General features: G+C 32.1%; 4 protein-coding genes, 2 non-coding genes and 1 pseudogene across 7 annotated transcripts in view; 3 read left to right on the plus strand and 4 right to left on the minus strand.

Annotated features, from left to right (window-relative positions):
* Nucleotides 1–5702, plus strand: part of LOC131176824 (acetyl-coenzyme A carboxylase carboxyl transferase subunit beta, chloroplastic-like) — a 6990-nt pseudogene extending 1288 nt beyond the window's left edge. Inside the window, exon 1 of the transcript XR_009146698.1 lies at nt 1–5702. This exon is cut by the window's left edge and continues 1288 nt beyond it. The product of XR_009146698.1 is annotated as an acetyl-coenzyme A carboxylase carboxyl transferase subunit beta, chloroplastic-like (transcript).
* Nucleotides 1685–6446, plus strand: LOC131176830 (cytochrome f). The gene is made up of 2 exons (XM_058141861.1): nt 1685–2232; nt 4082–6446. Exons 1-2 carry the CDS (start codon nt 1685–1687, stop codon nt 5043–5045), a joined length of 1512 nt encoding a protein of 503 aa, XP_057997844.1. The 3' UTR covers nt 5046–6446.
* A 2379-nt stretch (nt 6447–8825) lies between these two features.
* On the minus strand, nt 8826–8899 carry TRNAW-CCA (transfer RNA tryptophan (anticodon CCA)). The gene has a single exon. It is a non-coding gene; the product is annotated as a tRNA-Trp (tRNA).
* Nucleotides 8900–9083: 184 nt separating this feature from the next.
* TRNAP-UGG (transfer RNA proline (anticodon UGG)) lies at nt 9084–9157 on the minus strand. Its single transcript has one exon. It is a non-coding gene; the product is annotated as a tRNA-Pro (tRNA).
* A 6242-nt stretch (nt 9158–15399) lies between these two features.
* LOC131176828 (photosystem II CP47 reaction center protein-like) lies at nt 15400–20849 on the plus strand. The gene is made up of 5 exons (XM_058141858.1): nt 15400–16937; nt 17051–17070; nt 17504–17700; nt 18617–19262; nt 20323–20849. The coding sequence occupies exons 1-5, from the start codon at nt 15412–15414 to the stop codon at nt 20847–20849; spliced, it is 2916 nt and encodes a 971-aa protein (XP_057997841.1). The 5' UTR covers nt 15400–15411.
* A 138-nt stretch (nt 20850–20987) lies between these two features.
* Nucleotides 20988–22675, minus strand: LOC131176829 (DNA-directed RNA polymerase subunit alpha-like). The gene is made up of 2 exons (XM_058141859.1): nt 22121–22675; nt 20988–22014 (listed from the first exon to the last, which is right to left on the minus strand). Exons 1-2 carry the CDS (start codon nt 22529–22531, stop codon nt 21031–21033), a joined length of 1395 nt encoding a protein of 464 aa, XP_057997842.1. The 5' UTR covers nt 22532–22675; the 3' UTR covers nt 20988–21030.
* A 1277-nt stretch (nt 22676–23952) lies between these two features.
* Nucleotides 23953–24778, minus strand: LOC131176832 (50S ribosomal protein L16, chloroplastic-like). Its single transcript, XM_058141864.1, has 2 exons — nt 24529–24778; nt 23953–24260 (listed from the first exon to the last, which is right to left on the minus strand). Exons 1-2 carry the CDS (start codon nt 24776–24778, stop codon nt 23953–23955), a joined length of 558 nt encoding a protein of 185 aa, XP_057997847.1.
* Between the last annotated feature and the right edge of the window lie 2722 nt (nt 24779–27500).

Below are 27500 nucleotides of genomic sequence, written 5' to 3' on the forward strand. Positions count from 1 at the left end.
TGAGCTTGATGCAAATGGCTAAAATATCTTCTGCATTATATGATTATCAATCAAATAAAAAGTTATTTTATGTATCAATCCTTACATCTCCTACGACTGGTGGGGTGACAGCTAGTTTTGGTATGTTGGGGGATATCATTATTGCTGAACCTAATGCCTATATTGCGTTTGCAGGTAAAAGAGTAATTGAACAAACATTGAATAAGACAGTACCTGAAGGTTCGCAATCGGCCGAATTTTTATTCCATAAGGGCTTATTTGATCTAATCGTACCGCGTAATCTTTTAAAAGGCGTTCTGAATGAGTTACTTCAGCTCCACGATTTCTTTCCTTTGAATCATAAATCAAGTAGAAACCTTAAGTTAAAAAGTTAAAAGTTAAACTTAATTAAATTAGTTAATTAAATTTAAATTAATTTAATTCTTTTTTTTATGGCGAGCAGGTCTTTTTTTTTTATCGGAATCAAAGGAAAAATCTGAAGAATGGATTTTTTTCTGACATAAGAGTAAATTGTAGAACGAATCATGTAGGTAACTTTTTTTTTTTTACCGATATTCTTGATTACTAATTAAGAAACTTCTATCAACAAGAAAAAAGAGTGAATTTTTTTTTCACGGAAAAAAAATTGGCAAGGTAAATAAAACGAATTTCATGTTCTTTTCTTACCTATGCATAGAAAATATAGAGTCTTGCATATTTATATATATATATCCCGGGAATTTCCTTTTTTACTAAAAATTCCTATTGACGGATCGGATTATAAATTATAACGAATTTTGGAGGAATTTTTAAGCGGAAAAACTCTTTATTTTTATTTTATTAATGTAAAATAAGAAAATAAAAGTTATAAGACAAGAAAAAAAGATAATAAAAGAAGAATAACAAATAAGTGGATTATCATATATATTTCATGTAGAAATATGAATAAGTTATTTAGTTAGTTCTACACTCGTTGCACTTTATTTTATTATATATACTCACTTAGATATACTTAGTATAATTATATAGGAATTATAATGATTATAAGATACCTTTCTAATAATATTTTAGAAATATAAGTATAATAAGAAAATAATAAAAAACAGGTACAAATATTAAATCGAGGTACTCATTCTATGACAATTCTCAACAACTCCCCCTCCATTCTTGTGCCTTTAGTGGGCTTAGTATTTCCGGCAATTGCAATGGCTTCTTTATTTCTTTATATTCAAAAAAACAAGATTTTTTAGATCCAATTAGGTACGATGGGGGTAGATTTCATTTTTTTTTTTTTTTTCAAGACTTAGACTTGGATCATAATACAGATATCTATTTAGTATAATATGATATAACATACAGGCTGCTCCCTTCAAACATAAACGAAAATGAAAGGGTTCTTATGTAGGCGTAAATATTATATATGAGTAAGTGAACTATTTGAAAAAAAAAAAAAAAAAATTGAGACTGCGGCGGATGCCTGAAATAAATGCAAAGCCAATGTTTTTATATATTTTTTATATATGCGTAGATAGAGGATCATATGAGGGAGCTCCCCTTTATTTTAAATCTAACGAATTCGATGAATTCCTCCTAAAGATTCACATCAGAATAGTGCGAGTTGAGGAAAGTTACTTCGGAAAAAAAAAGAAAGTCAAATTCATTTGGGCTAGTCTCCCACTTCAAATAAAAAGCAACCGGATCTAGTATGAGTTGGCGATCAGAACGTATATGGATAGAACTTATAGCGGGGTCTCGAAAAACAAGTAATTTCTGCTGGGCCTTTATACTTTTTTTAGGTTCATTGGGATTTTTATTGGTTGGAATTTCCAGCTATCTTGGCAGAAATTTGATATCTTTATTTCCGTCTCAGCAAATAATTTTTTTCCCACAAGGGATCGTGATGTCTTTCTATGGGATCGCCGGTCTATTTATTAGTTCTTATTTGTGGTGCACAATTTTGTGGAATGTAGGTAGTGGTTATGATCGATTCGATAGAAAAGAAGGAATAGTGTGTATTTTTCGCTGGGGATTTCCGGGAAAAAATCGTCGCATCTTACTACGATTCCTTATGAAAGATATTCAGTCTATTAGAATAGAAGTTAAAGAGGGTATTTATGCTCGGCGTGTCCTTTATATGGAAATCAGAGGCCGGGGGGCTATTCCTTTGACTCGTACTGATGAGAATTTGACTCCACGAGAAATTGAGCAAAAAGTAGCGGAATTGGCCTATTTTTTGCGTGTACCAATTGAAGTATTTTGAAATGAGCTGAAGAATGAACATTTTCTTAGCAGGAGCGAAAAAATCCAAAAGTCCTCTTTTTTTTCTATAGCATAATTTAACTGAAATTTCTTTACAATATTGATGAACCAAAGAAGGCGTATATTATACATATATGGAACAATTAGAAAATAAAACTTTTTTATCTGCAAAATTTTTTATGCATATGTAAATTCACTAAATTCAGTAACAAAACAAGTAAGAAATCGAAAAAATAGACCCATCTCATAGAGCAAAACAAAGCGTTTTGGAATTTCGGAATAAAATAAAATATAGAATAAAGAAATTCTCTTTTTATTTTCAATATTTGAAATTGATGCGTTAGATTTAGATATGGATAGATCATATCTTGTAAATTATCTCTCCTTTCTTTTGTCAATCGACGTTTCTTTTTATCTTTTTTTTGTCCTCCTTAATGAAAATGAACAAAGGGCTGGACCACTTAGAATGATAACTTTTCTGTCTTATTTTGCTTTTGCCACTCATTTTTGATTATCACATCACAATATTCTTCCGAAACCTTTCTCAATTATTCCTGTGGAATATGGGCAAGTTGGCCATTTTTTTTTTTCGAAATATTTGTTTTGTTGATAGAACGGAATTCTTTCATCTTGAAATCCGAATTTGAGGCGGCTCTTTAGGACATTCATCGAAAAGAGGGAATTGCTTCGAATTTGATGAGATATCTAGAAACAATATTTTTTTTCTTCATTTGTGTACTCTTTTAGGCTATATTTTTTTTGTATTCTTTCAAAATTCAAGGACTAAACACTGACTCACAAATAAAAAACAGGGAATAGATTCATAAGTTCGAAGCCTTGTAATAGAACTTATGCTTGATAGAAATATTAGATCATATAGAATCAATAAATGAGGTGAGTTCCTTAAAAATTCACAGACGAAAAAATGGAAAAAAAAACATTTATTCCCCTTCTATATCTTACATCTATAGTTTTTTTGCCCTGGTGGATCTCTTTTTTATTTAATAAAAGTTTTGAATCTTGGGTTATTAATTGGTGTAATATTAGTAAATCCGAAACTTTTTTAAATGATATCCAAGAAAAAAGTATTCTAGAAAAATTCATAGAATTAGAGGAACTCGTTCGCTTAGACGAAATGATAAAGGAATACCCGGAAACACATCTACAAAAGTTTCGTATCGGAATCCACAAAGAAACGATCCAATTGATCAAGATGCACAATGAGGATCGTATCCATACGATTTTTCACTTCTCGACAAATATAATCTCTTTCGTTATTCTAAGGGGTTATTCTATTCTAAGTAATGAAAAACTTATTATTCTTAATTCTTGGGTTCAAGAATTCCTATATAATTTAAGCGACACAATAAAAGCTTTTTCCATTCTTTTATTAACCGATTTATGTATAGGATTCCATTCACCTCACGGTTGGGAACTAATGATCGGCTCCGTCTACAAAGATTTTGGATTTGCTCATAACGATCAAATTATATCTGGCCTTGTTTCCACTTTTCCAGTCATTCTCGATACCATTTTTAAATATTGGATTTTCCGTTATTTAAATCGTGTATCTCCGTCACTTGTAGTGATTTATCATTCAATGAATGACTGAAAAATGATCCATGAATCCAATTAGAATCTTTGTTATTTTGTACATAAGTAAAACATTCAAAATCTTTCTTTATATATACATATTTCTTTTTTCTATACATCCAAGGGATTCTCTTCCTATATTTTCTATTTTAGTAAAAATATTTCAGTAAATAGCAGTATCGTGGATAGGGAACTATACTAGCGACCTACCTAATTTTATTGTAGAAATTTTCAGGATCAATGATTGGACCATGCAAACCAGAAAGACCTTTTCTTGGATAAAGGAAGAGATTACTCGTTCCATTTCCGTATCGCTCATGATATATATAATAACTTGGGCATCCATTTCAAATGCATATCCCATTTTTGCACAGCAGGGTTATGAAAATCCACGGGAAGCAACTGGTCGTATTGTATGTGCCAATTGTCATTTAGCTAATAAACCCGTGGATATTGAGGTTCCACAAGCGGTACTTCCAGATACTGTATTTGAAGCAGTTGTTCGAATTCCTTATAATATGCAACTGAAACAAGTTCTTGCTAATGGTAAAAAGGGGGCTTTGAATGTGGGGGCTGTTCTTATTTTACCTGAGGGGTTTGAATTAGCCCCTCCCGATCGTATTTCGCCAGAGATGAAAGAAAAGATGGGAAATCTGTCTTTTCAGAGTTATCGCCCCACTAAAAAAAATATTCTTGTGATAGGTCCTGTTCCTGGTCAGAAATATAGTGAAATTACCTTTCCTATTCTTTCTCCGGACCCCGCCGCTAAGAAAGATGTTCACTTTTTAAAATATCCCATATATGTAGGCGGAAACAGGGGAAGGGGTCAGATTTATCCCGACGGGAGCAAGAGCAACAATACGGTTTATAATGCTATAGCAGCAGGTATAGTAAGCAAAATCATACGAAAAGAAAAAGGGGGGTACGAAATAACCATAACGAATGCGTCAGAGGGACGTCAAGTGATTGATATTATACCTCCAGGACCAGAACTTCTTGTTTCAGAAGGCGAATCCATCAAACTTGATCAACCATTAACGAGTAATCCTAATGTGGGTGGATTTGGTCAGGGGGATGCAGAAATAGTACTTCAAGACCCATTACGTGTCCAAGGCCTTTTGTTCTTCTTGGCATCCGTTATTTTGGCACAAATCTTTTTGGTTCTTAAAAAGAAACAGTTTGAGAAGGTTCAATTGTCCGAAATGAATTTCTAGATCTGTAAATTCATCAACATGAAGTTCTTAAAAAGAACAAAAATTTTGTTGGTAATTATGTATGATCAAAAAAAATTGTGAAAAGCTCTTTGCTTTTTTTTATATTTTTTTTATACCAGATTTTGAGAATTACTTGTACCGCATTTCTAGTTATAATCTGTATATTGGTAAGAAGACTATTTGATTTTATCCTCTCTGTTCTTTTGTGTTTTTTTTTAATCTAAAAAAATGGGAGCGGTGTGATTTTTTTACTATTGTCAGATTTAACTGTCATAGAGTGGATCAATAGCTTTTCTATTCTAATAGAATCCAATTTGACTAGATACTAAGCATAAAATAAGTAAGCGGAAAAGCAAAGGCTAAATTAAAGGGGAACAAAGGATTCTAGGAGGTATTATTTTATTCGTCTTCCTAGTCTTCGACACAAGAAAAGGAATTTTCCACATCCCTTTCTTGTGTCAAAATAAAAATAAAATAATAATGATTCTTGATCCCATTCCTCAATACTATTCTTAGTTTATATTTTTTTTTTCTAGGTTTATCATAACTTCCTTTTCAATTTTATACGTATAAATTCGATTTATTACGTATAAAAAAAATTTTAAGTAGTGGACAAACAAAAAAAAAAAGAAAAGGAAATTTTTTGAGCAAATAGAACTTCTTCGATGAACTTCTAAAAAAATTTCAACTTTGATGAGATACTAAAATAAATAGAGTAAGGTTCTATTAGTATAGAAAAATGGATATGATATGGGATCGACAGAAATATATATAATATATATTATGCCATCTAGGAAAAAGAAATCGAGTAATTCCTCTTATAACTTTGATTTGAAAGTATCGATAGATACTGTCGAGGAACAAATGTTCTAAATCAATTAATGGAGTTACTTTTTCAAAAATACCATCCGAAAAAAGTGTAATAGAATTTTTGATATATTTGAAATATCAAAAATTTTTAGGCAATCTATTTTGTCACTTAATCTATTTTGTCACTTATACGAATAAAGTATTATGATTATTAAAAACTCAACGGGACCCCCTCGAATCAGACAGAGAAAAGAGGGGGTCCATTGAGTTCTTACGTTTTTATGTCTACAACTCAGTTCACCCGATTACTTACAGGGATGAACCCAATCCGGAATATGAACCATAAAAGAAAATGCCTATTAAACCGATCACAAGAATACCAGTTACAGTACCTACTATCCAAAGAGGAATTCTTCCAGTAGTATCGGCCATTTATCCCACTTCCCTCCACATTTAATCAAGTGGTCATGCTAGAGACATAAACAGTCATAGATAATTATGAGATGATATCCTTCCGATGGGATAAGAGAATTCCTATTCTTATTTATTTTATTATTCTACTATTTTCTTTTCTTCTATTAATTGAAGAAATAATTAGAAAATAAAACAGCAAGTACAAAAATGAGTAATAACCCCCAGTAGAGACTGGTACGATTCAATTCAACATTTTGTTCGTTCGGATTTGATTGTGTCATAGTTCTATAATTAATTGGGATTAGATTTATCGTTGGATGAACTGCATTGCTGATATTGACCCCAAAAAAGAAACGGTAGGTACAGCTAGTCCGTGAACAGCCAACCATCGTACTGTAAAAATTGGATAGGTTCGATCTATGGTCATTGGGCCTCCTAAAAAGATTTACTAAATTCATCGAGTTGTTCCAAAGGATCAAAACGGCCAGTTATTAATGGAATTCCTTGTCGGCTTTCGGTAAAATATTCATTTGGACGAGGGCTTCCAAATACATCGTAAGCTAAACCCGTGCTGACGAATAACCAACCTGCAATGAATAGGGAAGGTATAGTAATGCTATGAATGACCCAATATCGAATACTGGTAATAATATCAGCAAAAGAACGTTCTCCTGTGCTTCCAGACATACTGAGCTCCACATATTCTTGTACAATCAAAAGGGATCGATTCTGTAAAAGATGAGATCAGTAAATGAAATTTCACCGAAATTTCATCTTTGTGAGATCGTCAATATTGTACCAAGGGTTTATTTAAAGTATACCGAATCAGTATAGCTATCCTTCTTCTAACACAGCAACGCAACTTCAATCAGTATTGAAATGAAGTCCTAGATAATCTCTTTCTTCTTTTATTTTTCTTGTTGCTGTAGAACTGTATAAGATCAGGTAAAATGCGAATTCGGTGGGTTGCAATAATAATTTATGAAGGAGATTATCATATTTCCGCAATTCAATTAGATGTGAAATCTAAAACTTTTGTGGTTATAGAAGAAGGGTTTTTTTTTGGAATCCCCCTTTTTCATTTTAAGGAATTGGTTAGTCATCCATTAACAAGTACCAGTAGTAGAGAATATTCGATGAAAGAAGTAGAACAACAAAAAAATAATTGGAATAATCAATATTCGCGATGCACGTATTCGTGTATTAGATCCAAAAGGTCTTTCTTGACACTTAACTACAAAGAAAAGAAGTTTTTTTTAATATGGAAAAAATGTAAAATCTAGAAAAGAAAAAGATAATTGGAATTACTAGTCTTAGAATCTATTTGTACAAAAACAAAAGAAAGATTTTATTTTTTCGAGTGATCTGATCATGCGATACTTTTTTTTCTTATTCGAGATATTGTGTGAATGAATCTACTAATAAATCTAATAAGAGTTAAATTCAATTTTAAAATGAAAAATGACACAAATTCGATACAAATATACAAATAAATAGTAAATAAATATTAAAAATCAATTTTAAAATAAACTAAAAGAAACTATCAAAATAGAAATGATTTTCCAATTTTATTTTGTAGTGATTTCCGTAGTAATTCAAAGAAAGTTTTTTGAATAAAGTTATACAACACAGTTTTTATTACTTACTATTTTATTTATTTATTTATTTACTTCTTATTTATTAATATTTATATTGATAATATTTAATTATTGTAATATTTTATTGTAATATTAGTTTTCTATTTTATTTATCAAGAGTTGTCTAACAAATCTCTTGATTCGGAATCACGAGAGTATAAGTAGATATCATAGATGATAAATTGATTTCTTTTTTCTACCTGTATCACTCTATTTTATTAGTGCCGTCTATAATCTATAATGATAATGATTGATAAATAAAAATAAATCAAAAAAAATTCTCAATTGAACTTATTCTTTCATTTGGTATTTTTGTTTATCCTCGTATTTTTTATCTTTTAAAAAATTTAACTTAGGAAAATGCTTTTGCTTTACAAGCATATGTATAAAAAAAAAGTTTATTTAGCTCCTTCATGCCTACTATAACTAGTTATTTCGGTTTTCTACTAGCGGCTTTAACTATAACCTCAGTTCTATTTATTGGTCTGAGCAAGATACGACTTATTTGAAATTAATTGAATGAACAATTTATAAAAAGAAAAGGAAATTTTTTGACAGTATTCCATCTATTTTCTAGTTCTTTACCGTGTAAATTTACAATTTTTGGTTATTGAAATTTATGGGCGATATGGATTAATATTTAAGGATAGATATTACCTCTCTTTTTCTCTTTTTCAAATAAATTGAAATGATTGAAGTTTTTCTATTTGGAATCGTCTTAGGTCTAATTCCTATTACTTTGGCCGGATTATTTGTAACTGCATATTTACAATACAGACGTGGTGATCAGTTGGACCTTTGATTAATTAACACCTTGTTTTTTTGACCTCCTCCTTTCTTTAATCCGCAGGAGGTCAAATTCAGATTTCTCTTCCATTTTTTCCGTATAAAATTTGACCTAACAAAACAAGAACAGAATCACGCTCTGTAGGATTTGAACCTACGACATTGGGTTTTGGAGACCCACGTTCTACCGAACTGAACTAAGAGCGCTTTCTTATCACAATCACAAAAAAGGAAACTGTAAGTAAAAAGATTCTTTTTTTAACTCCAATATATCTTGAATCCCTATACTATCATATATAAGTATAAGATAATAAAAATTAAAGATTAGGTATGTCCAATTTTAATGGATCTCAATTGATCCCTCGTTATTGTTCAGAGACGAAGTAATAGGTAGGGATGACAGGATTTGAACCCGTGACATTTTGTACCCAAAACAAACGCGCTACCAAGCTGCGCTACATCCCTTTCAATTGGTTTACAATGTTATTGTAAAGAATACCCGTTTTGTTTTCCACATACTTATTTCATTTTCTCCATTGATATACATTGTCATTTTTTCTTTTTGGTCTCATATCATATATTATATAATAATAAACTTATATTATATAATAATAAAATAATAAACTTACGTAAATTTCGCGAAAACTTGGAAAAATGGACATATTTTCTTTTTTTAAGTTTAAGAAAAGGAAAATCTTATCTATCAAATTGTTGTACATTTTGATTTGAATTAGAGATTCCGCGTACAAAACAAATGTAAATGGCCTTTAATTACATATACATCTGATTAAATTACATATACATCTGATTATATGTATTATCATTATGTATTACAATAACAATAAACATTATTTATTACAATAACAATAAAGAAGGAGGATTTAAAATGCGAGATCTAAAAACATATTTATCTGTAGCACCAGTAATAAGTACTCTATGGTTTGGGTCTTTAGCAGGTCTATTGATAGAGATCAATCGTTTTTTCCCAGATGCGTTGACATTCCCTTTTTTTTCATTCTAGTTATCAACGTGCGGGGGGGGGTGAAGAAGATTAGAGATACAATTAAATATCTGTGACTACTATCCCCTCCTCTTTTTTTATTTAATTAGAATAAGTTATAAAAAAAAAAAAAAGAATAAAAGTGGATTCAACCTCAGCAAAACTCGGAACTCGGGGTCCCGGCTTCAAGTAAAGTAAATTAACTTCAATTAAATTAAGAATAAGAAAAAGGGAACGGAAATGTGGTTAGTAAAATAGTATTCTATAAGATGCTTAAATGAAATACTGTACTGTAATTCTAATCTAAACTTCTAATCTAAATATTGTTTAAAATCTTTGTATTATTTATTATTACTATATTAGTTGCAATGAAATCTTTCATAATTTGATTTCGAATTAGCAACTTCTATTTTTGTCGTTCCTTTCTTTTTCACTTCGGATCGGAAAATAGAAGAATTGAGTGAATAAAAAATCCCAAGGAGGTTCATGGCCAAGGGTAAGGATATCCGAATAAGAGTTATTTTAGAATGTACCACTTGTGCTCGAAACAGTGTTAATAAGAAATCAACAGGTATTTCCAGATATATTACTCAAAAGAATCGACACAATACGCCTAGTCGATTGGAATTGAGAAAATTCTGTCGCTATTGTTACAAACATACAATTCACGGGGAGATAAAGAAATAGATGGAACCGATCGCTTGCGTGTCACCTTTACAAGGAAGATGAAAAATGACATAAATGACATATTAATATATAAATAAAATTAATATATAAATAAAGTATAAATAAAGAAATTATATAAATTAATAAAGAAATTATATAAATAAATGATATATTAATTTAATATTTAATATATAATATGTTAATATATATATTAAATTTTTATATTCAATTTCTATTTAATATATTTAATTAATATATTTAATATATTTAAATTAAATAAAAAATGAATTATATATTTATATTGAAATATAAAATAAACAAGCAAAATCCTATTTCTTAATTCTAAATCATTTTTGATCTAATTGAACGAAATAGGATTTGCGAAATAAGGAATAAACAAACCATGGATAAATCCAAACGACTTTTTCTTAAGTCCAAGCGATCTTTTCGTAGGCGTTTGCCCCCGATCCAATCGGGGGATCAAATTGATTATAGAAATATGAGTTTAATTAGTCGATTTATTAGTGAACAAGGAAAAATATTATCTAGACGGGTGAATAGATTGAGTTTAAAACAACAACGATTAATTACTATTGCTATAAAACAAGCTCGTATTTTATCTTCGTTACCTTTTCTTAATAATGAAAAACAATTTGAAAAAAAGCGAGTTGGTCACTATAACTATTGATCTTAGAACTAGAAAAAAAAAAAAAAACAGGCTTACTCCGCAATTGAATCAAAATTCCAATCCGAACTCAAACGTAGATTGATGTTTTGTTCAAAAAAAAATCCGAAAAAAAAAAATTGGATTGTCGTGTCGTAATAAAAAAAAAACGAATTGGGGAAGAAGAAAGTTTGTTTATTATTTCTTTTCGAAAAAAAAAATGTTTTTGCTCAGTTTGACTACTTTACTTGATCATATTATCATTATATTTTATCATACTAATTTCTATTCTACCTTCCCCGAAATCATTCTTCAGGAAATTCCATGTAAAACATTCCACGAATTCCTTTCAATTTCCTTATTTTTATTTTAGAATGTCATTGGAAATCATATAAAGACAATTCCTATTTAATATAGCTATTTGTGCAAGTATTTTACGATTAAGAAGTAACTGTCTCTTGTACAGATTGTTTATTAATCTACTATAACTATAGGATACCATACTATCGCGAATTACTGCATTTATCCGAGTGACCCACAAACGACGAAAATTTCTTTTTTGCCTATCTCTATCCCGATGGGCCGAAACCAAAGCTCTTATTTTTTGTTGAATAATAGTTCGAGTAAGTCTTGAATGGGCCCCGCGAAAGCTTGATGCGAATAAACGAATTTTTGTTCTACGCCTCCGAGCTATATATCCTCGTCTAATTCTGGTCATTGAATAAACGAAATTTTGATGAATAACTAATTGATTTCCTTTCTTTCAGTTATTCTTTTTTTTCCCCTTTTCTATAATAACAAAACGGATTCTTCCAGTGTATAAAATAATAATTCCAACGGCTTTTGCTACTATAACCTTCCCAACCACGATTTTTTTTGTTTGAGGCATTTCACCTCGAAATAAGAAACTGTATTGATATTGGGTATCGAATAAAAATATTATAAATAAAAATAAGTAGTAAATAGAAATAGATAAAAATGATAAATAAATAGTGGGTTCCATCGTTTCTATGGTTACTTCTTAAACGGTGAGGTCTTCTCTATACACCGGAGCCCCCTCCTTCATTTAATCATTTAATCAATGCTATTGTTAACGTGTACAGTTCACACTCTTTGGCGGCTCTACCCATGAATTATCCAGTAATAGGCCTTTCACAAGGAGATCTATCTATACAGTAACGGTATTTAATTATGAGGATTAGTTAATTAGTTGACCCTATTAGTCCGTTCTTGCAAGAGTAGGGGCATAAATTTTGGCCTTTTAATTTAAATAAGATTTCCCTGCTTAATGGATAATCATTTCCTACCAATGGGAAATTCTTTCTCGTTTTAAATTGAAAATTGAGGTGATTGAATTTGCACCAATGAAACCATAAATTTGATACACAATAGACGAATATGATAAATCTTTTTTTTTAGATAATGAAGGGGATTCTTCCATTCTATTCTATTCATCCGTACTGATCACAGATAGTGGAAAATTTTTTCCTTTCTTTTGTCCAAGCTCACGATCTGAACAAGTCGCACATACACCCTAGTACATGTTCCTCGGCGCTGAGGACATCCCCCAAGAGCGGGGGATTTGGTGACATTTCTGATTGGCTGTCTTGTGTTTCTAATAAGTTGTTTAATAGTTGGCATGTTGAATCGTATGCATAGCATAATGGGCTGGTTTAGATCGATCCTAACCGGATGATTATGAATTTTTTCTATATGAATATTCTATTAAATATTAATAGAATAATAGATATTAAATATTAATTATTAATAAAATAATAGAATATTCAATTGAAATTCTGGTAAGAAAATAAAATCTCAAATTGCGATTTGCAGGAAAATTTCTGCTATTTCTTATGCAACTGCTACAAGATCAACAATTCCATGAGCTTGGGCTTCGGTTGCTGACATAAAAACATCTCTTTCCATGTCTTCGGATACAACCCATAAGGGTTTGCCCGTTCTTTGTGCATAAATCCTTGTGAGGATTTCTCGCAGTTTCAGTAGTTCTTCCGCTTCCAGGACAAATTCTCCTATTTGTGCCTCATAAACACCAGCAATAGGTTGATGAATCATTACCCTGATGATATAAGAAAAAAAATGGTTATTTTATCTCGCATAATAAATAATAAAGTGACGAGAAGAGATAAAGAATAATAAGAAAAAAAAAGATAGAATTGAACAACCGTACAGGCATTGTTTGTGCATTGCATACGGCTCCACAATAGAATTCACTTTTACCTTTCCTCGAAGAAAAAAAAATATATATAGTTTATCAGGCTTAAATTAGTAAATGATCCAATAACCACCCTTTCCTTGGGAGGAGTTAAAAAACAAAAATACTATGGTGGTCCCGTTGCTTTATTTCATCAGTGATTTAGCAATCCCAAAGTTTCTTTTTTTTTTTCAAAAAAAAAAAAAAAGAATATAATCTTTTTTTCGTACTCTTTCATAACATAAATAGTGTTAAAAGTCTTCTGGCGCGAAAACAAAAAAGTTTGTGACGCTGAAACAGGCCTCTGATAGAATAAGATAGAATAAAATAAGAAATACCCTTAATATCTCATACTACTCTTTCGATACATAATCTAATGTTTAATCTAATGTTTAAAAAAAATTCTTATATCTATATCGAATTCGAAATGCCATGCTATTATTACTTAATATTTATATTTCATATGGCGAAGGCATAGTTTTCTTTTTTCTTTCAAATAAAAACCCATTGGCGCCAAGCATGAGGGAATGCTAAACGTTTGGTAATTTTTCCTCCGACCAGAATAAAAGATCCCATTGAAGCAGCTAATCCCATGCATACTGTTTGTACATCGGGTCGCACAAATTGCATAGTATCATAAATAGCTATTCCGGGTATTACCCATCCGCCGGGAGAGTTTATAAACAAATACAAATCTTTTGTCTCGCTTTCTATACTGAGATATACCATAAGACCAATAAGTTGATTCGAGATCTCGCTATCAACATCTTGACCTAAAAAAAGTAATCTTTCTCGATAAAGTCGGTTGATTAGGATAAAAATCTATCCTCTAGAAACCGTACATGCACCTTTTGATGCATATGGTTCAACAAAAATCGTGAAAATAAAAAAAGAATCAATGTGTAGATTCCAGCCCTCTTTTTTTTGATAGTGAGTACTTTTTAACCTTTTTTTTTCTAATGAAGGGTCTTTTCTTCCATTTTTCAAGAAAGATGAGTTTTGACGCGTTTACCTAGAAAAAAATTTATTAAACTTATCAAACTAACTTCTCATTGATGTATTCTTTCATCGAAATTTAATTCAAATCACGATGGCATTTTCTTGTTCCTGAATGGGCTTCTTCAATTCTTTTAGGTTTGTGCTCTACTCCGAGTAAAGATCTGCCCGATTTTTATTTGCACATATAGGGCAAATGCCCCAATACCGCGTCTTTTTGTTACAACTTCTTTTTTTTTTATTTAATTAATTTCACGCCTTCTGCCAAATATTTGACGTATTCATTCTATTTATATTTTTCGATGGAATATGATTAGCAGTTTGAAATTTTTCCTAATTTATAAAATTTATAAATAGGATATGATACAAGAAGTAATCATAATAGATATATTATCAATTGGGTTTTCTAAACGGAGCCTGGATACTTCGTTTTTTTGATCCAAACAAGCCAACCATAAATTATTCTAATTGATAATGTTAATCTGGGTACCTCAAAAGCCTAGATCTAATTGGACTTCATTGCACTTCACGCTCCAAATTTTTGATGATTTATTCAATCTTTCTTGGGCGAAACAGAGGATATCTCAATCGGGGGAGAGAACGGGGGAATTCCATATGACCCAATATATCTGACAAGTCGCACTATACGTCAATCCAAATTGAATCGTCTTCCCCAGGATTTCGAAAAGGGACTTTTGGAACACCAATAGGCATTAAATGAAAGAAAAAAATTAAGTACTCTATTTTACTTTAATGTGAAAACGTAACAATGAATTTATTGTCTTAATAATATTGGCCTTTATAATATTTTTTGCGTGGATTCGATAAGTTTATAAAAAATAAAATAAAGGAAGACAAAACAAATAGAGTCCAATTTTTACGAATAGGTCTTTTGAGTAATGAACAAATCTCTATGCATTTGCTCATATAAAATGGAGTCAACTCCCCATTGCGTATTGGTACTTATCGGGTATAGAATAGATCTGCTTCTCTTTTCTTTGTTCCTACAAACAGAATTGTTACATTATTATTATTACTAAAATAAAAAAAAAAAGAATAGAAAAAAAATATTAATTCTTTCTACGAGATAATCCACTTAAAAGGGGAGGTCCATAACATACTTTTTTCCAGTGCAATAAAGTTACATAGTGTCTATTTTTCGTTAATAAAGGGGTATTTCCATGGGTTTGCCTTGGTATCGTGTTCATACCGTCGTATTGAATGATCCCGGTCGTTTGCTGTCTGTCCATATAATGCATACAGCTTTGGTTGCTGGTTGGGCCGGTTCGATGGCTCTATATGAATTAGCAGTTTTTGATCCCTCTGACCCCGTTCTCGATCCAATGTGGAGACAAGGTATGTTCGTTATACCCTTTATGACTCGTTTAGGAATAACCAATTCATGGGGTGGTTGGAGTATCACAGGAGGAACTATAACGAATCCGGGTATTTGGAGTTATGAAGGCGTGGCTGGGGCGCATATTGTGTTTTCTGGCTTGTGCTTCTTGGCAGCTATTTGGCATTGGGTGTATTGGGATCTCGAAATATTTTGCGATGAACGTACAGGAAAACCTTCTTTGGATTTGCCCAAGATCTTTGGAATTCATTTATTTCTCTCCGGGGTGGCTTGCTTTGGGTTTGGCGCTTTTCATGTAACCGGATTGTATGGTCCTGGAATATGGGTGTCCGACCCTTATGGACTAACTGGAAAGGTACAACCTGTAAGTCCAGCATGGGGTGTGGAAGGTTTTGATCCTTTTGTTCCGGGAGGAATAGCCTCTCATCATATTGCAGCGGGGACATTGGGCATATTAGCGGGCCTATTCCATCTTAGTGTCCGTCCGCCCCAACGTTTATACAAAGGATTACGTATGGGAAATATTGAAACTGTCCTTTCCAGTAGTATCGCGGCTGTCTTTTTTGCAGCTTTTGTTGTTGCTGGAACTATGTGGTATGGTTCAGCAACTACCCAGATTGAATTATTTGGTCCCACTCGTTATCAATGTGATCAAGGATACTTCCAGCAAGAAATATATCGAAGAGTTAGTTCTGGTCTAGCAGAAAATCAAAGTTTATCCGAAGCTTGGTCTAAAATTCCCGAAAAATTAGCTTTTTATGAGTACATCGGCAATAATCCGGCAAAGGGTGGGTTGTTCAGAGCAGGCTCAATGGACAACGGGGATGGAATAGCTGTTGGGTGGTTAGGACATCCTATCTTTAGAGATAAAGAAGGGCGTGAACTTTTTGTACGTCGTATGCCTACTTTTTTTGAAACATTTCCGGTTGTTTTGGTAGACGGAGATGGAATTGTTAGAGCCGATGTTCCTTTTCGAAGGGCAGAGTCGAAGTATAGTGTCGAACAAGTAGGTGTAACTGTTGAGTTCTATGGTGGCGAACTAAACGGAGTCAGTTATAGTGATCCTGCTACTGTGAAAAAATATGCTAGACGCGCTCAATTGGGTGAAATTTTTGAATTAGATCGTGCTACTTTGAAATCCGATGGTGTTTTTCGTAGCAGCCCAAGGGGTTGGTTTACTTTTGGACATGCTTCGTTCGCTCTGCTCTTTGTCTTCGGACACATTTGGCATGGTGCTCGAACTTTGTTCAGAGATGTTTTTGCTGGTATTGATCCAGATTTAGATGCTCAAGTGGAATTTGGAGCATTCCAAAAACTTGGAGATCCAACTACAAGAAGACAAGTAGTCTGATACAAAATTTTATTTCTTATTTTTCGCCTCTATTTTCTTTTTGTAATTTGACATTAAGGTACCGGAGACATCTTAATTTGAATCTTGTTCTTTTTTTATCCGGGAGACGATCCAAAATAAACAGGTATGAAAGCTATAATTGTAAACCACGATTGAATTTATGGAAGCATTGGTTTATACATTCCTTTTAGTCTCAACTTTAGGAATAATTTTTTTCGCTATCTTTTTTCGAGAACCGCCTAAAGTTCCAACTAAAAAGGTAAAATGATTTTTCGTTATCTTAATTGAAGTAAAGAGCCTCCCAATATTGGGAGGCTCTTTACTTCAACTAGTCCCCGTGTTCCTCGAATGGATCTCTTAGTTGTTGAGAGGGTTGCCCAAAAGCAGTATATAAGGCATACCCAGTAAAACTTACAAGTAAACCAGATATAGAGATGGCGACTAGGGTTGCTGTTTCCATTATTATATATTATATAATTTCAAGACCCCAATGGATCTATAATAAGATCATTTATTTACAACGGAATGGTATACAAAGTCAACAGATCTCAATTAATACAAATAGGATTTATGGCTACACAAAGCGTGGAGGGTAGTTCTAGATCTGGTCCAAGACGAACTATTGTAGGGGATTTATTGAAACCATTGAATTCGGAATATGGTAAAGTAGCTCCTGGATGGGGAACTACTCCTTTGATGGGTGTCGCAATGGCTCTATTTGCGATATTCCTATCTATTATTTTGGAGATTTATAATTCTTCCGTTTTACTAGATGGAATTTCAATGAACTAGATTTACAAGAACCACTAAGTCCTAGCTTTTCAATACAAAACGCTTCGTTTTGGTCTCGGATTTTTTATTCTATTTTGGTAGTTCGATCGTGCAATTTCTTTTTTTTTTTTCTGTATTTCTGGAATATGAGTGTGCGACTTGTTATAATTTATCCTATTGATAGTACAGAGAGTGGGTCTGTCATCTTGATAGAGATGATTTTTTACCTCGTCAGGTATTTATTCTAGTATCTTTTATTCTAGTATCTGGAGCACGGAATATATGAAATAGATTACGAAGTATTAGAACTATGATTCATACTTAATATTCAGATCCCGTGACCGGACTCCAAAAAATTTCAAAGAGTTAGAAGGTATAAATTGAAAGATTTTTCTTCTTTTAAACTTTTAATTTATGTTTGATCAAAGGATAAACCTTTCTTTGGATTTTTACTCATTATATTTATATTCATTGAATAAGTGATGATACAACGGTTCTTACTCAAGGAATCTTTAGTTTGAGGGTTTTATTAAATCATCGTGGTTCTAGTATGAATCTGAGGTTTCAATCGATTTATAGGATCTTAACAAGAAAATTCCTAGCAATAAGATTGCGTTACATACAAATAAAAATACTAAATCAAGGAAAAAAATGGGTAAATAGAAGATTCAAGAGGCCTGTAACAATCAATACCAAGAGATGAATGAGCCGACTTGATATTTTGGCGTTATAACCACAAAGAAGAGTTTTCGGGTTTTTCTTTTTTCGTATCATCATCTTCAGAGAAAACTGTTGAATCATAGGATTAAGAAGTTTATATTACACATATCTGTTTCAACTGGTATTTGGGTGGTTCTGTTTGAGCCGTACGAGATGAAATTCTCATATACGGTTCTCGGAGGGGGAGTCCTTTTGGTTTACCTATCTCAATAAAGTCTATGATTGGTTCGAAGAACGTCTCGAGATTCAGGCAATTGCAGATGATATAACTAGTAAATATGTTCCTCCCCATGTCAACATATTTTATTGTTTAGGAGGAATTACGCTTACTTGTTTTTTAGTACAAGTAGCTACGGGGTTTGCTATGACTTTTTACTACCGTCCGACCGTTACTGAGGCTTTTGCTTCTGTTCAATACATAATGACTGAGGCTAACTTTGGTTGGTTAATCCGCTCAGTGCATCGATGGTCGGCAAGTATGATGGTTTTAATGATGATCCTGCACGTATTTCGTGTATATCTCACTGGTGGCTTTAAAAAACCTCGTGAATTGACTTGGGTTACGGGCGTGGTTCTTGCTGTATTGACCGCATCTTTTGGTGTAACTGGTTATTCCTTACCTTGGGACCAAATTGGTTATTGGGCGGTCAAAATTGTAACAGGCGTGCCGGAAGCTATTCCTGTAATAGGATCGCCTTTGGTGGAGTTATTACGCGGAAGTGCTAGTGTAGGACAATCCACTTTGACTCGTTTTTATAGTTTACACACTTTTGTATTACCTCTTCTTACTGCCGTATTTATGTTAATGCACTTTTCAATGATACGTAAGCAGGGTATTTCAGGTCCTTTATAGAGAATACAGAATATAATAGAGAATATAAATTCTAGATATTTGTAATCAACCATTGATCGTTTGGGGGAGGAAGAATAGTATTTCATTGCTACAAATATGGATTATTGAAAAGAATAAGACATGTATTTGGATATTTCCCTTCAACTCCAAAAAATTGTGTTTTTTATTTGACATGAATAGTTGAAGTGAATTCTCTAAGAGAAAAATGGATTATGGGAGTGTGTGACTTGGACTATTGATTTAGCCGTGCGGATATATGCCTTTATCCGCCACATTGGAATTAATAACCAAATGTGTCTTTGTTCCAACCACTGCGTAAGCCCCATACAAAGGATAGGCTGGTTCACTTGAAGAGAATCTTTTCTATGATCAGATCCAATCATGTTGTGCATGAACAGGCTCCGTAAAACCCAGTAGAATAAGTGATGTGGTAGAATCTATATTCTATTTTAGCTATTTTACTTATTTATACTTAGTTTTATTTTATTTATTTTATTTATTTAACATTTACTTAATTACTATTACTTAATACTTTATAGTATGGAAATGCAGTCATTTTCTCTGCATTGACCCGATTTATGATACTATCGGAGTGAAGTGAAATAAGGGATCTAAAGAATGACAGGGGCTAAACTATATTAGTAACAAGTAAATCCTTTGTATGTAAAAAGTCTCGATATTTTTTTGAGATAAAGGCCAATCGAAAGGTCTGAGACGACCCAAAAAGTACTTGATCATGATCACCTTTTAGGCCTACTTGGGTATTGAGCATTTACCTGTAAGAACGAATTCCTTGCAATGGATAATTGCAGTTCTGGAAAAAGGAATCCAGTCAATTTTTTATTACATAAAATTTTTTATTACATAACATAAAATCATTCATATATGTGTAGACATGGCTAACATATAGATATAGATTTTATAAATATAGATTTTATAACATCTAGACATACAAGATTTTTTTATATGGATCTCTTTGATTCGTTTGATTCTTGCTCGAGCCGGATGATGAAAAATTATCATGTCCGGTTCTTTCGGAGGATGGATCTATAAGAATTCACCTATCCCAATAACAAAAAAACCTGACTTGAATGATCCTGTATTAAGAGCTAAATTGGCTAAGGGAATGGGTCATAATTATTACGGAGAACCTGCATGGCCCAATGATCTTTTATATATTTTTCCAGTAGTAATTCTAGGTACTATTGCATGTAATGTAGGATTAGCAGTTCTAGAACCATCAATGATTGGTGAACCTGCGGATCCATTTGCAACGCCTTTGGAAATATTGCCTGAATGGTATTTCTTTCCCGTATTTCAAATACTTCGTACAGTACCCAATAAGTTATTAGGTGTTCTTTTAATGGTTTCAGTACCTGCAGGATTATTAACAGTACCTTTTTTGGAGAATGTTAATAAATTCCAAAATCCATTTCGTCGTCCAGTTGCGACAACCGTCTTTTTGATTGGTACTGCGGTAGCCCTTTGGTTAGGTATTGGAGCAACATTACCTATTGATAAATCCCTAACTTTAGGTCTTTTTCAAATTGATTCAATTGTAAAATAAAATATCATGACGTGTATATCTAGGGAATAGTCGCTTCAAAGTGAATTCTCCCTAGATAACATCCATTCAATTAAAATTTTGATCTATTTCGCGAATATATGGATTTGTGCTAAAGATTCAAAATTCATTTGCATCTTCTTTAGAAAAAAAAAAGATGAAAATGAATATAAATCCAATGGATTTATATTTTATTCTTTGGTAAATCAATTGCGAAATGTTTTTCTATTTCTAGAATACCCAATATATGTTTTACATCGTCTATGCGAAAATGTTCAATTTTCATAAGATCTTCTTGACTCTTTTTCAAAAGATCCGATAATGTATGTATATTGGACCATTTGAGGCAATTATAGATCTTAGGAGTCAATTCTGATTGGTCAATAAAAATGTATTTCAATGCTATTTCTTTTTTATTTTTTCTTAATTTAGTCAATCTATCATGAAAAGTAAAAAGGGGTAAAGTAACTTTGTGTTGATTTTTTTCTAAATGTAAGTTTTCTTCTTCTGCATGTAGAAAAGGAATAAAAAAATCAATCAAATTCCGGGAGGCTTCGTGAAGTGCTTCTTTAGGAGTTAAACTTCCATTTGTCCATATTTCGAGAAAAAGTATCTCTTGCTTTTCATTCCCATTTCCATAAGAATGAACACTATGATTCGCATTTCGAACAGGCATGAATACAGCATCTATAGAATAACTTCCGTCTTGAACTTGAAAGTTATTTGTTGGGTTTATACGATAGCCGCGATTCCTCTCGATTTGTAATCCAATACACAAATCAATTGCTTCCGTTAGGCTAGCGATATGCTGTGTATTATCAATGATTTCCACAAAAGGCGGTAAGATGATGTCTTGAGCAGTTACATATCCAGGACCCTCGACACAAATAGATGCGTTACAAGTTCCATACAAATTGCTTCTTAATACAATTTCTTTCAAATTCATTAAAATTTCATGTATTGATTCTTGAATACCTGCTATAGTAGAAAATTCGTGTGGTATTTTCTCAGATTTTGCACGTGTGATACATGTTCCTTCTATTTCTCCAAGCAAAGCTCTTCGCATCGCAATGCCTATTGTGTCGGCTTGGCCTTTCATAAGAGGAGACAGAATAAAGCGTCCATAATAAAGACGTTTATTATCGGTTCTTGATTCAACACATTTCCACTGCAGTGTCCGAGTGGATATTGTTACTTTCTCTCGAACCATAATAATATTGAAATTGTTGAATTATTTATTTCTCTTGAAATCTCTTCAATATTTTTTTTTACACGCGCCTTTTTTTAGGGGGTCTGCAGCCATTATGTGGCATAGGGGTTACATCCCGGACGAAACTTAATAGTATACTACTTCTGCGAATAGCTCTTAATGCCGCATCTCGTCCGAGACCAGGACCCTTTATCATGACTTCTGCTCGTTGCATACCTTGATCCACTACTGTCCGAATAGCATTTCCTGCTGCGGTTTGAGCAGCAAATGGCGTTCCTCTTCTTGTGCCCCTGAATCCACAAGTGCCAGCGGAGGACCAAGAAATCACTCGACCCCGTACATCTGTAACGGTCACAATAGTATTGTTAAAACTTGCTTGAACATGAATAACTCCTTTTGGTATTTTACGTGAATTCTTACGCGAACCAATACGTCCGTTTCTTCGTGAACCAATTTTTGGTAAAGGTTTTGCCATATTTTATCATCTCATAAATATAAGTCAGAGTTTTATGGATATATCCATTTCATGTCAAAATAAATCTTTTTTTTTTATTTGTACATCGGATCCTTTAGAGCATTCTGCTTAGAAAGATTATCCTTGTCTTTGTTTATGTCTCGGGTTTAAGCAAATTACTATAATTCGCCCTCGTCTACGTATCAGTCGACATTTTTCACAAATTTTACGAACAGAAGCTCTTATTTTCATATTTGCCATCCCTTAAATTAAAAAATTAAATTTTGAATATACATATTTTTTTTGAAGAAAATGAGTTTCTTTTAATTTTGAAATCTTGAATTGTATCCCTATGAAAGTGAAAGGAATTTTATTTAAAAGTTTAAAAAAAAAAACTGCCTAATCATTCAATTTTTTGTTTCGGAGTCTATAAATTAGACGTGCTCTGGTCGAATTATAAGTACTTACTTCATTTTTGACACTATCTCCTGGTAGTATACGTATAAAACAAAACTACGTTGGATCTTTCCTGAAATATAACCTAAAACCAGATCTTTATTATTTAAACGAACTTGGAGCATACTATTGAAAAAGTGATTTAGTAAGTAAACCTTCCTGAATCCATTTTTGTTCTTTCATTCCATTAAAAAAAAAAAATCCTTTTAAAGTATCAACTAATGTAATTTAAGAGGAATAATATTAGAAACTCGTTCTTTCTCTTTTTTTTCACAAATAGGAAGTCTGGATACAATTCGGATATCAGAAAGATTACCATATATAACACAAGATTTCTCCGCCGATTCTTTCGAGTCGAGCTTCTCGGTCTGTCATTATACCCCGAGAAGTAGAAAGAATTACAATGCCCATCCCGCCCAAAATTCTAGGAATTTTTTGATAGTTAGAATAGATTCGTAGACCAGGTCGGCTGATCCGTTTTAAATTTAGACTAGTTCTATAGGGTTCTTTCCTCTTCCTTCTGTGTCGTAGGGTTAAAACCAAAAATTTTTTGTTGCCCTCCTTATGTTTCCTGACATTTTCAATAAAACCTTCTCTTAAAAGTATTTTAATAATGTTTTCGGTGATGTTAGTAGATGCTATTCGAACGATTCCTTTTCTATTCATGTCAGCATTTCTTATAGAGGTTATTATGTCAGCAATAGGATCCCTACCCATGATAAACTAAAATTATTATTTCTCTCTAGTTTTGATATAATCAACATACTCTTTTTTTTTTTTTTATGAATTAATTTTTTTTAAGGTATATGCGTGAAACACAATTTACTAATTAATTTTAATTCTATTTAATTTTTATTTAAATACTATAACAATGGTATAAATACTATAACTATATCATGGTCTCATCTTAATTTTAAATGTTATATCTCATCTTATATCTTATAATTTTTTTTTCTTATAACACTTCAGGTGCTAATGAAACTATTTTAGTAAAATTTAACTGTCTCAATTCCCGGGCGATTGCACCAAAAATTCGAGTTCCCTTTGGATTTCTTTTCTTGATCAATGACAACTGCAGCGTTGTCATCATATCGTATTATCATACCATTATCACGTTTGAGTTCTTTACAAGTACGTACAATTACAGCTCTGATTACTTCTGATCTTTCTAGAGGTGAATTTGGTGCTGCTTCCTTGATCACAGCAACAATAACGTCACCAATATGAGCATATCGGCGATTACTAGTCCCTATGATTCGAATACACATCAATTCTCGAGCTCCGCTGTTATCCGCTACATTCAAATGGGTCTGAGATTGGATCATATCATTTTTTTTTAATCTGTTATTTTAATGCAAAGGAAAAAAAGATATATTGTTTGTCCAAAAAAAAAAAAAGGAACTTGTGATTTTTTTTTGCATCCAAAAGGTCTTTTCCTTTGGTTCTATATTCCTATCCCGAAATAATGAATTGAGTTCGTATAGGCATTTTTGATGCTGCTATTGAAATAGCTTTTCTCGCTATATTTTCTGCTACTCCGCCCATTTCATAAAGTATTCTACCTGGTTTAACGACAGCTACCCAATATTCGGGAGATCCTTTCCCCGAACCCATACGTGTTTCCGTAGGTCTTAAAGTAACTGGTTTGTCGGGAAATATGCGTACCCATATTTTTCCACCGCGGCGTGCATTTCGTGTCATTGCTCGTCGCCCCGCTTCTATTTGTCTAGATGTAATCCAAGCGGGTTCAAGTGCCTGAAGAGCATATCTGCCGAAACAAATACGATTACCTCGAAAAGCTATTCCTTTCATTCTTCCTCTATGTTGTTTACGGAATCGGGTTCTTTTGGGGTTATAGTTGATGGTTGTTTCTCAATTCCATCTCTACTACAGAACCGGACATGAGAGTTTCTTCTCATCCAGCTCCTCGCGAATGAAATGATTAAAAAAAATATACATGTGCTTTATGAATAAAAAAAAATAATAGACTAAATCGTGGGATTCTTTGTAATTTTACTTAATCTATTTACTTAATCTAATAGATCTATTTATTAGATTATATAGATTATTAAAATGGAAATTAGTATTTATATATTTTATATTTTATATATTTTATATATATTAATATATATATAAATTATATTTAAATTTTTTTTTTTAATTGAAATTATGTTTTAAAATAAAAAAATTATGTATTTTTTTTTTATAGATAATTTTTTTATTTTTTAGATAATCTTGTTTTTTTTTTTTTTTATAAGGTTAAAACGAATATATATATATATAGAATAGAATTTTCTATGTATAATTTTGATATTATAATTTTGATATCAGATCGCTAAAATTTAGAAATCCAAGAAAAAAAAAAAAACTTCGCGGGCGAATATTTACTCTTTCAATATTTATTTCATTTGTAGAGATAACCCATGATCTTTCAGAATAAATGGATTGTCTTATGGTTCTTTTCGCTATCCTCCCAATAAATCATTAAGACTTGTTTTCAAAAAAATCTTATGTATTTACAGGTTCCGTCGTTCCCATCGCTTCTCCATTAATGGTTAGGTCTTAATTTTACAATGGAGCCTTTTTGTTCTTGAGTCAATCTTCTCAGTCTTTATTGGCTCGAGGCTCTTGATTTTTTGTTTTATGAACGGATTAGTTTAATTATAGATCAATTGGTATTGATGCTTTACTACATTAGCTTTTATATGATGACTCATAGACCTTACATATTGGAATCATATATCATTGATATTCTTTGATATTCTTTTTCTTTCTTTCACCCTTCCACTTATCTGCATAATTTTTTATTTTGATTTACAACTCATAATCAGATTGGTTTTTCTTTTGTTTGTGTAAAAAGGATTTCAATTGTTACAATGATATGACCAATATATCATATCTTGATTGTTTCTTTGGATCCAGATAATGTAAAGCGATGAGTTGGTTATTAGTTGTATACTTATACTTATTAGTTCATAGTATGGGTCAGTCCTTTTTTTAATCCTGACTCTAAAAAACCAACGAGTCACACACTAAGCATAGCAATTATATCAAATTATCAATCGAATTTTTTATTTTATTTAACCCTATAGAAATAGACTTAAAATTGCTTCTTTTTTTTTTTGTTTTGTTTAATCAAAACAAAAAAAAAAAAAGAATGAAAGAGTTTGTCATTTTTTGTTCTATCAATGGATATAATGTAAAGACAATTCAAGTAAGGGTTTATTATTTCTTGTCTGGAAATATCCAAATTTTTATGCCCAATACCCCATAAATAGTTCTAACTGTATACGAACAATAATCAATTTTAGCTCCAATGGTTTGTAGAGGAACTCTACCCTCTCTAATCCATTCGACGCGTGCAATTTCTTTTCCGTCAAGACGTCCCGCAATTTGCACTTGAATTCCTTTTGTATCTGTCTGTTCAGTTAATTCAATAGCTTTTTTCATTGCTTTGCGAAATGAAACTCTATTCTTTAATTGTCCGGCTATAAATTCTGCAAGAATAGTAGGGTGCCCATAGGGGTTTGTAATTCTTGTAATAGTAATATTGAGTTTTCGATTCACACAATTAAGTTCTTTTTGTACATTCATCTGCAATTCTTCGATTCGTTTAGGTCTACTTTCTATTAATAATTTTTGGAATCCCATATATATTATGACCTGAATCACATCAATTCGTTTTTGAATCTCTATACGTGCAATTCCTTCAATACCAGAAGATATTTTCGCATTTTTTTTTACATAATTCTTGATACAGTTTCTTATTTTTTGATCTTCTTGTAGACCCTCAGAGTAATTTTTTGGTTGTGCAAACCAAAGAGAATGATGACTTTGGGTTGTACCAAGTCTGAAACCAAGTGGATTTATTTTTTGTCCCATAATCCCCCACTATTTACTATACATATCATGAAATGTCGTATCTGTGGATTTCATTTTTTTTATCCATCCCCGGTTTTTTGATCATATGTTATATTCTTCATATTCTTCATATAAGGATATATTTTTTAATATAATAGTTATATGACAAGTTGATCTTTTTATCAGATAACCCCGTCCTCGAGCCTGAGGTTTTAATTTTTTCACAGTAGTGCCTTCATTGACTTCGGCTTTACTAATGATTAAATTGACTTCGTTGAAACCCATATTGTGACTAGCATTTGCTGCTGCAGAATAAATCAATTTAAAAAGGGGATAACATGCTCGATAAGGCATGAGCTCGAGTATCATAAGTGTTTCTTCGTAAGAACGTCCACGAATCTGATCAATTATTCTTCGTGCTTTGTGAGGGGACATACATATATGTTGGCCTAAAGCATATACTTCTGTATATGGGTCTCTCTTTCTCTTTCTTTTATTTATCATAAGATTCACCTCTTTTTAATGAACGAAAAATATTTATATTTGATTTGCCTTTTTTTTTAATATTAATGGAATTAATATTAACGATGAGATTTATTATCATTTTTTGCATGTCCCTGGAAATTTAGAGTAGGTGAAAATTCTCCCAATTTATGACCCACCATACGGTCTG

Source organism: Hevea brasiliensis, unplaced genomic scaffold (genome assembly GCF_030052815.1).
Source record: "Hevea brasiliensis isolate MT/VB/25A 57/8 unplaced genomic scaffold, ASM3005281v1 Scaf254, whole genome shotgun sequence".
Classification (NCBI taxonomy): Eukaryota; Viridiplantae; Streptophyta; class Magnoliopsida; order Malpighiales; family Euphorbiaceae; genus Hevea; species Hevea brasiliensis.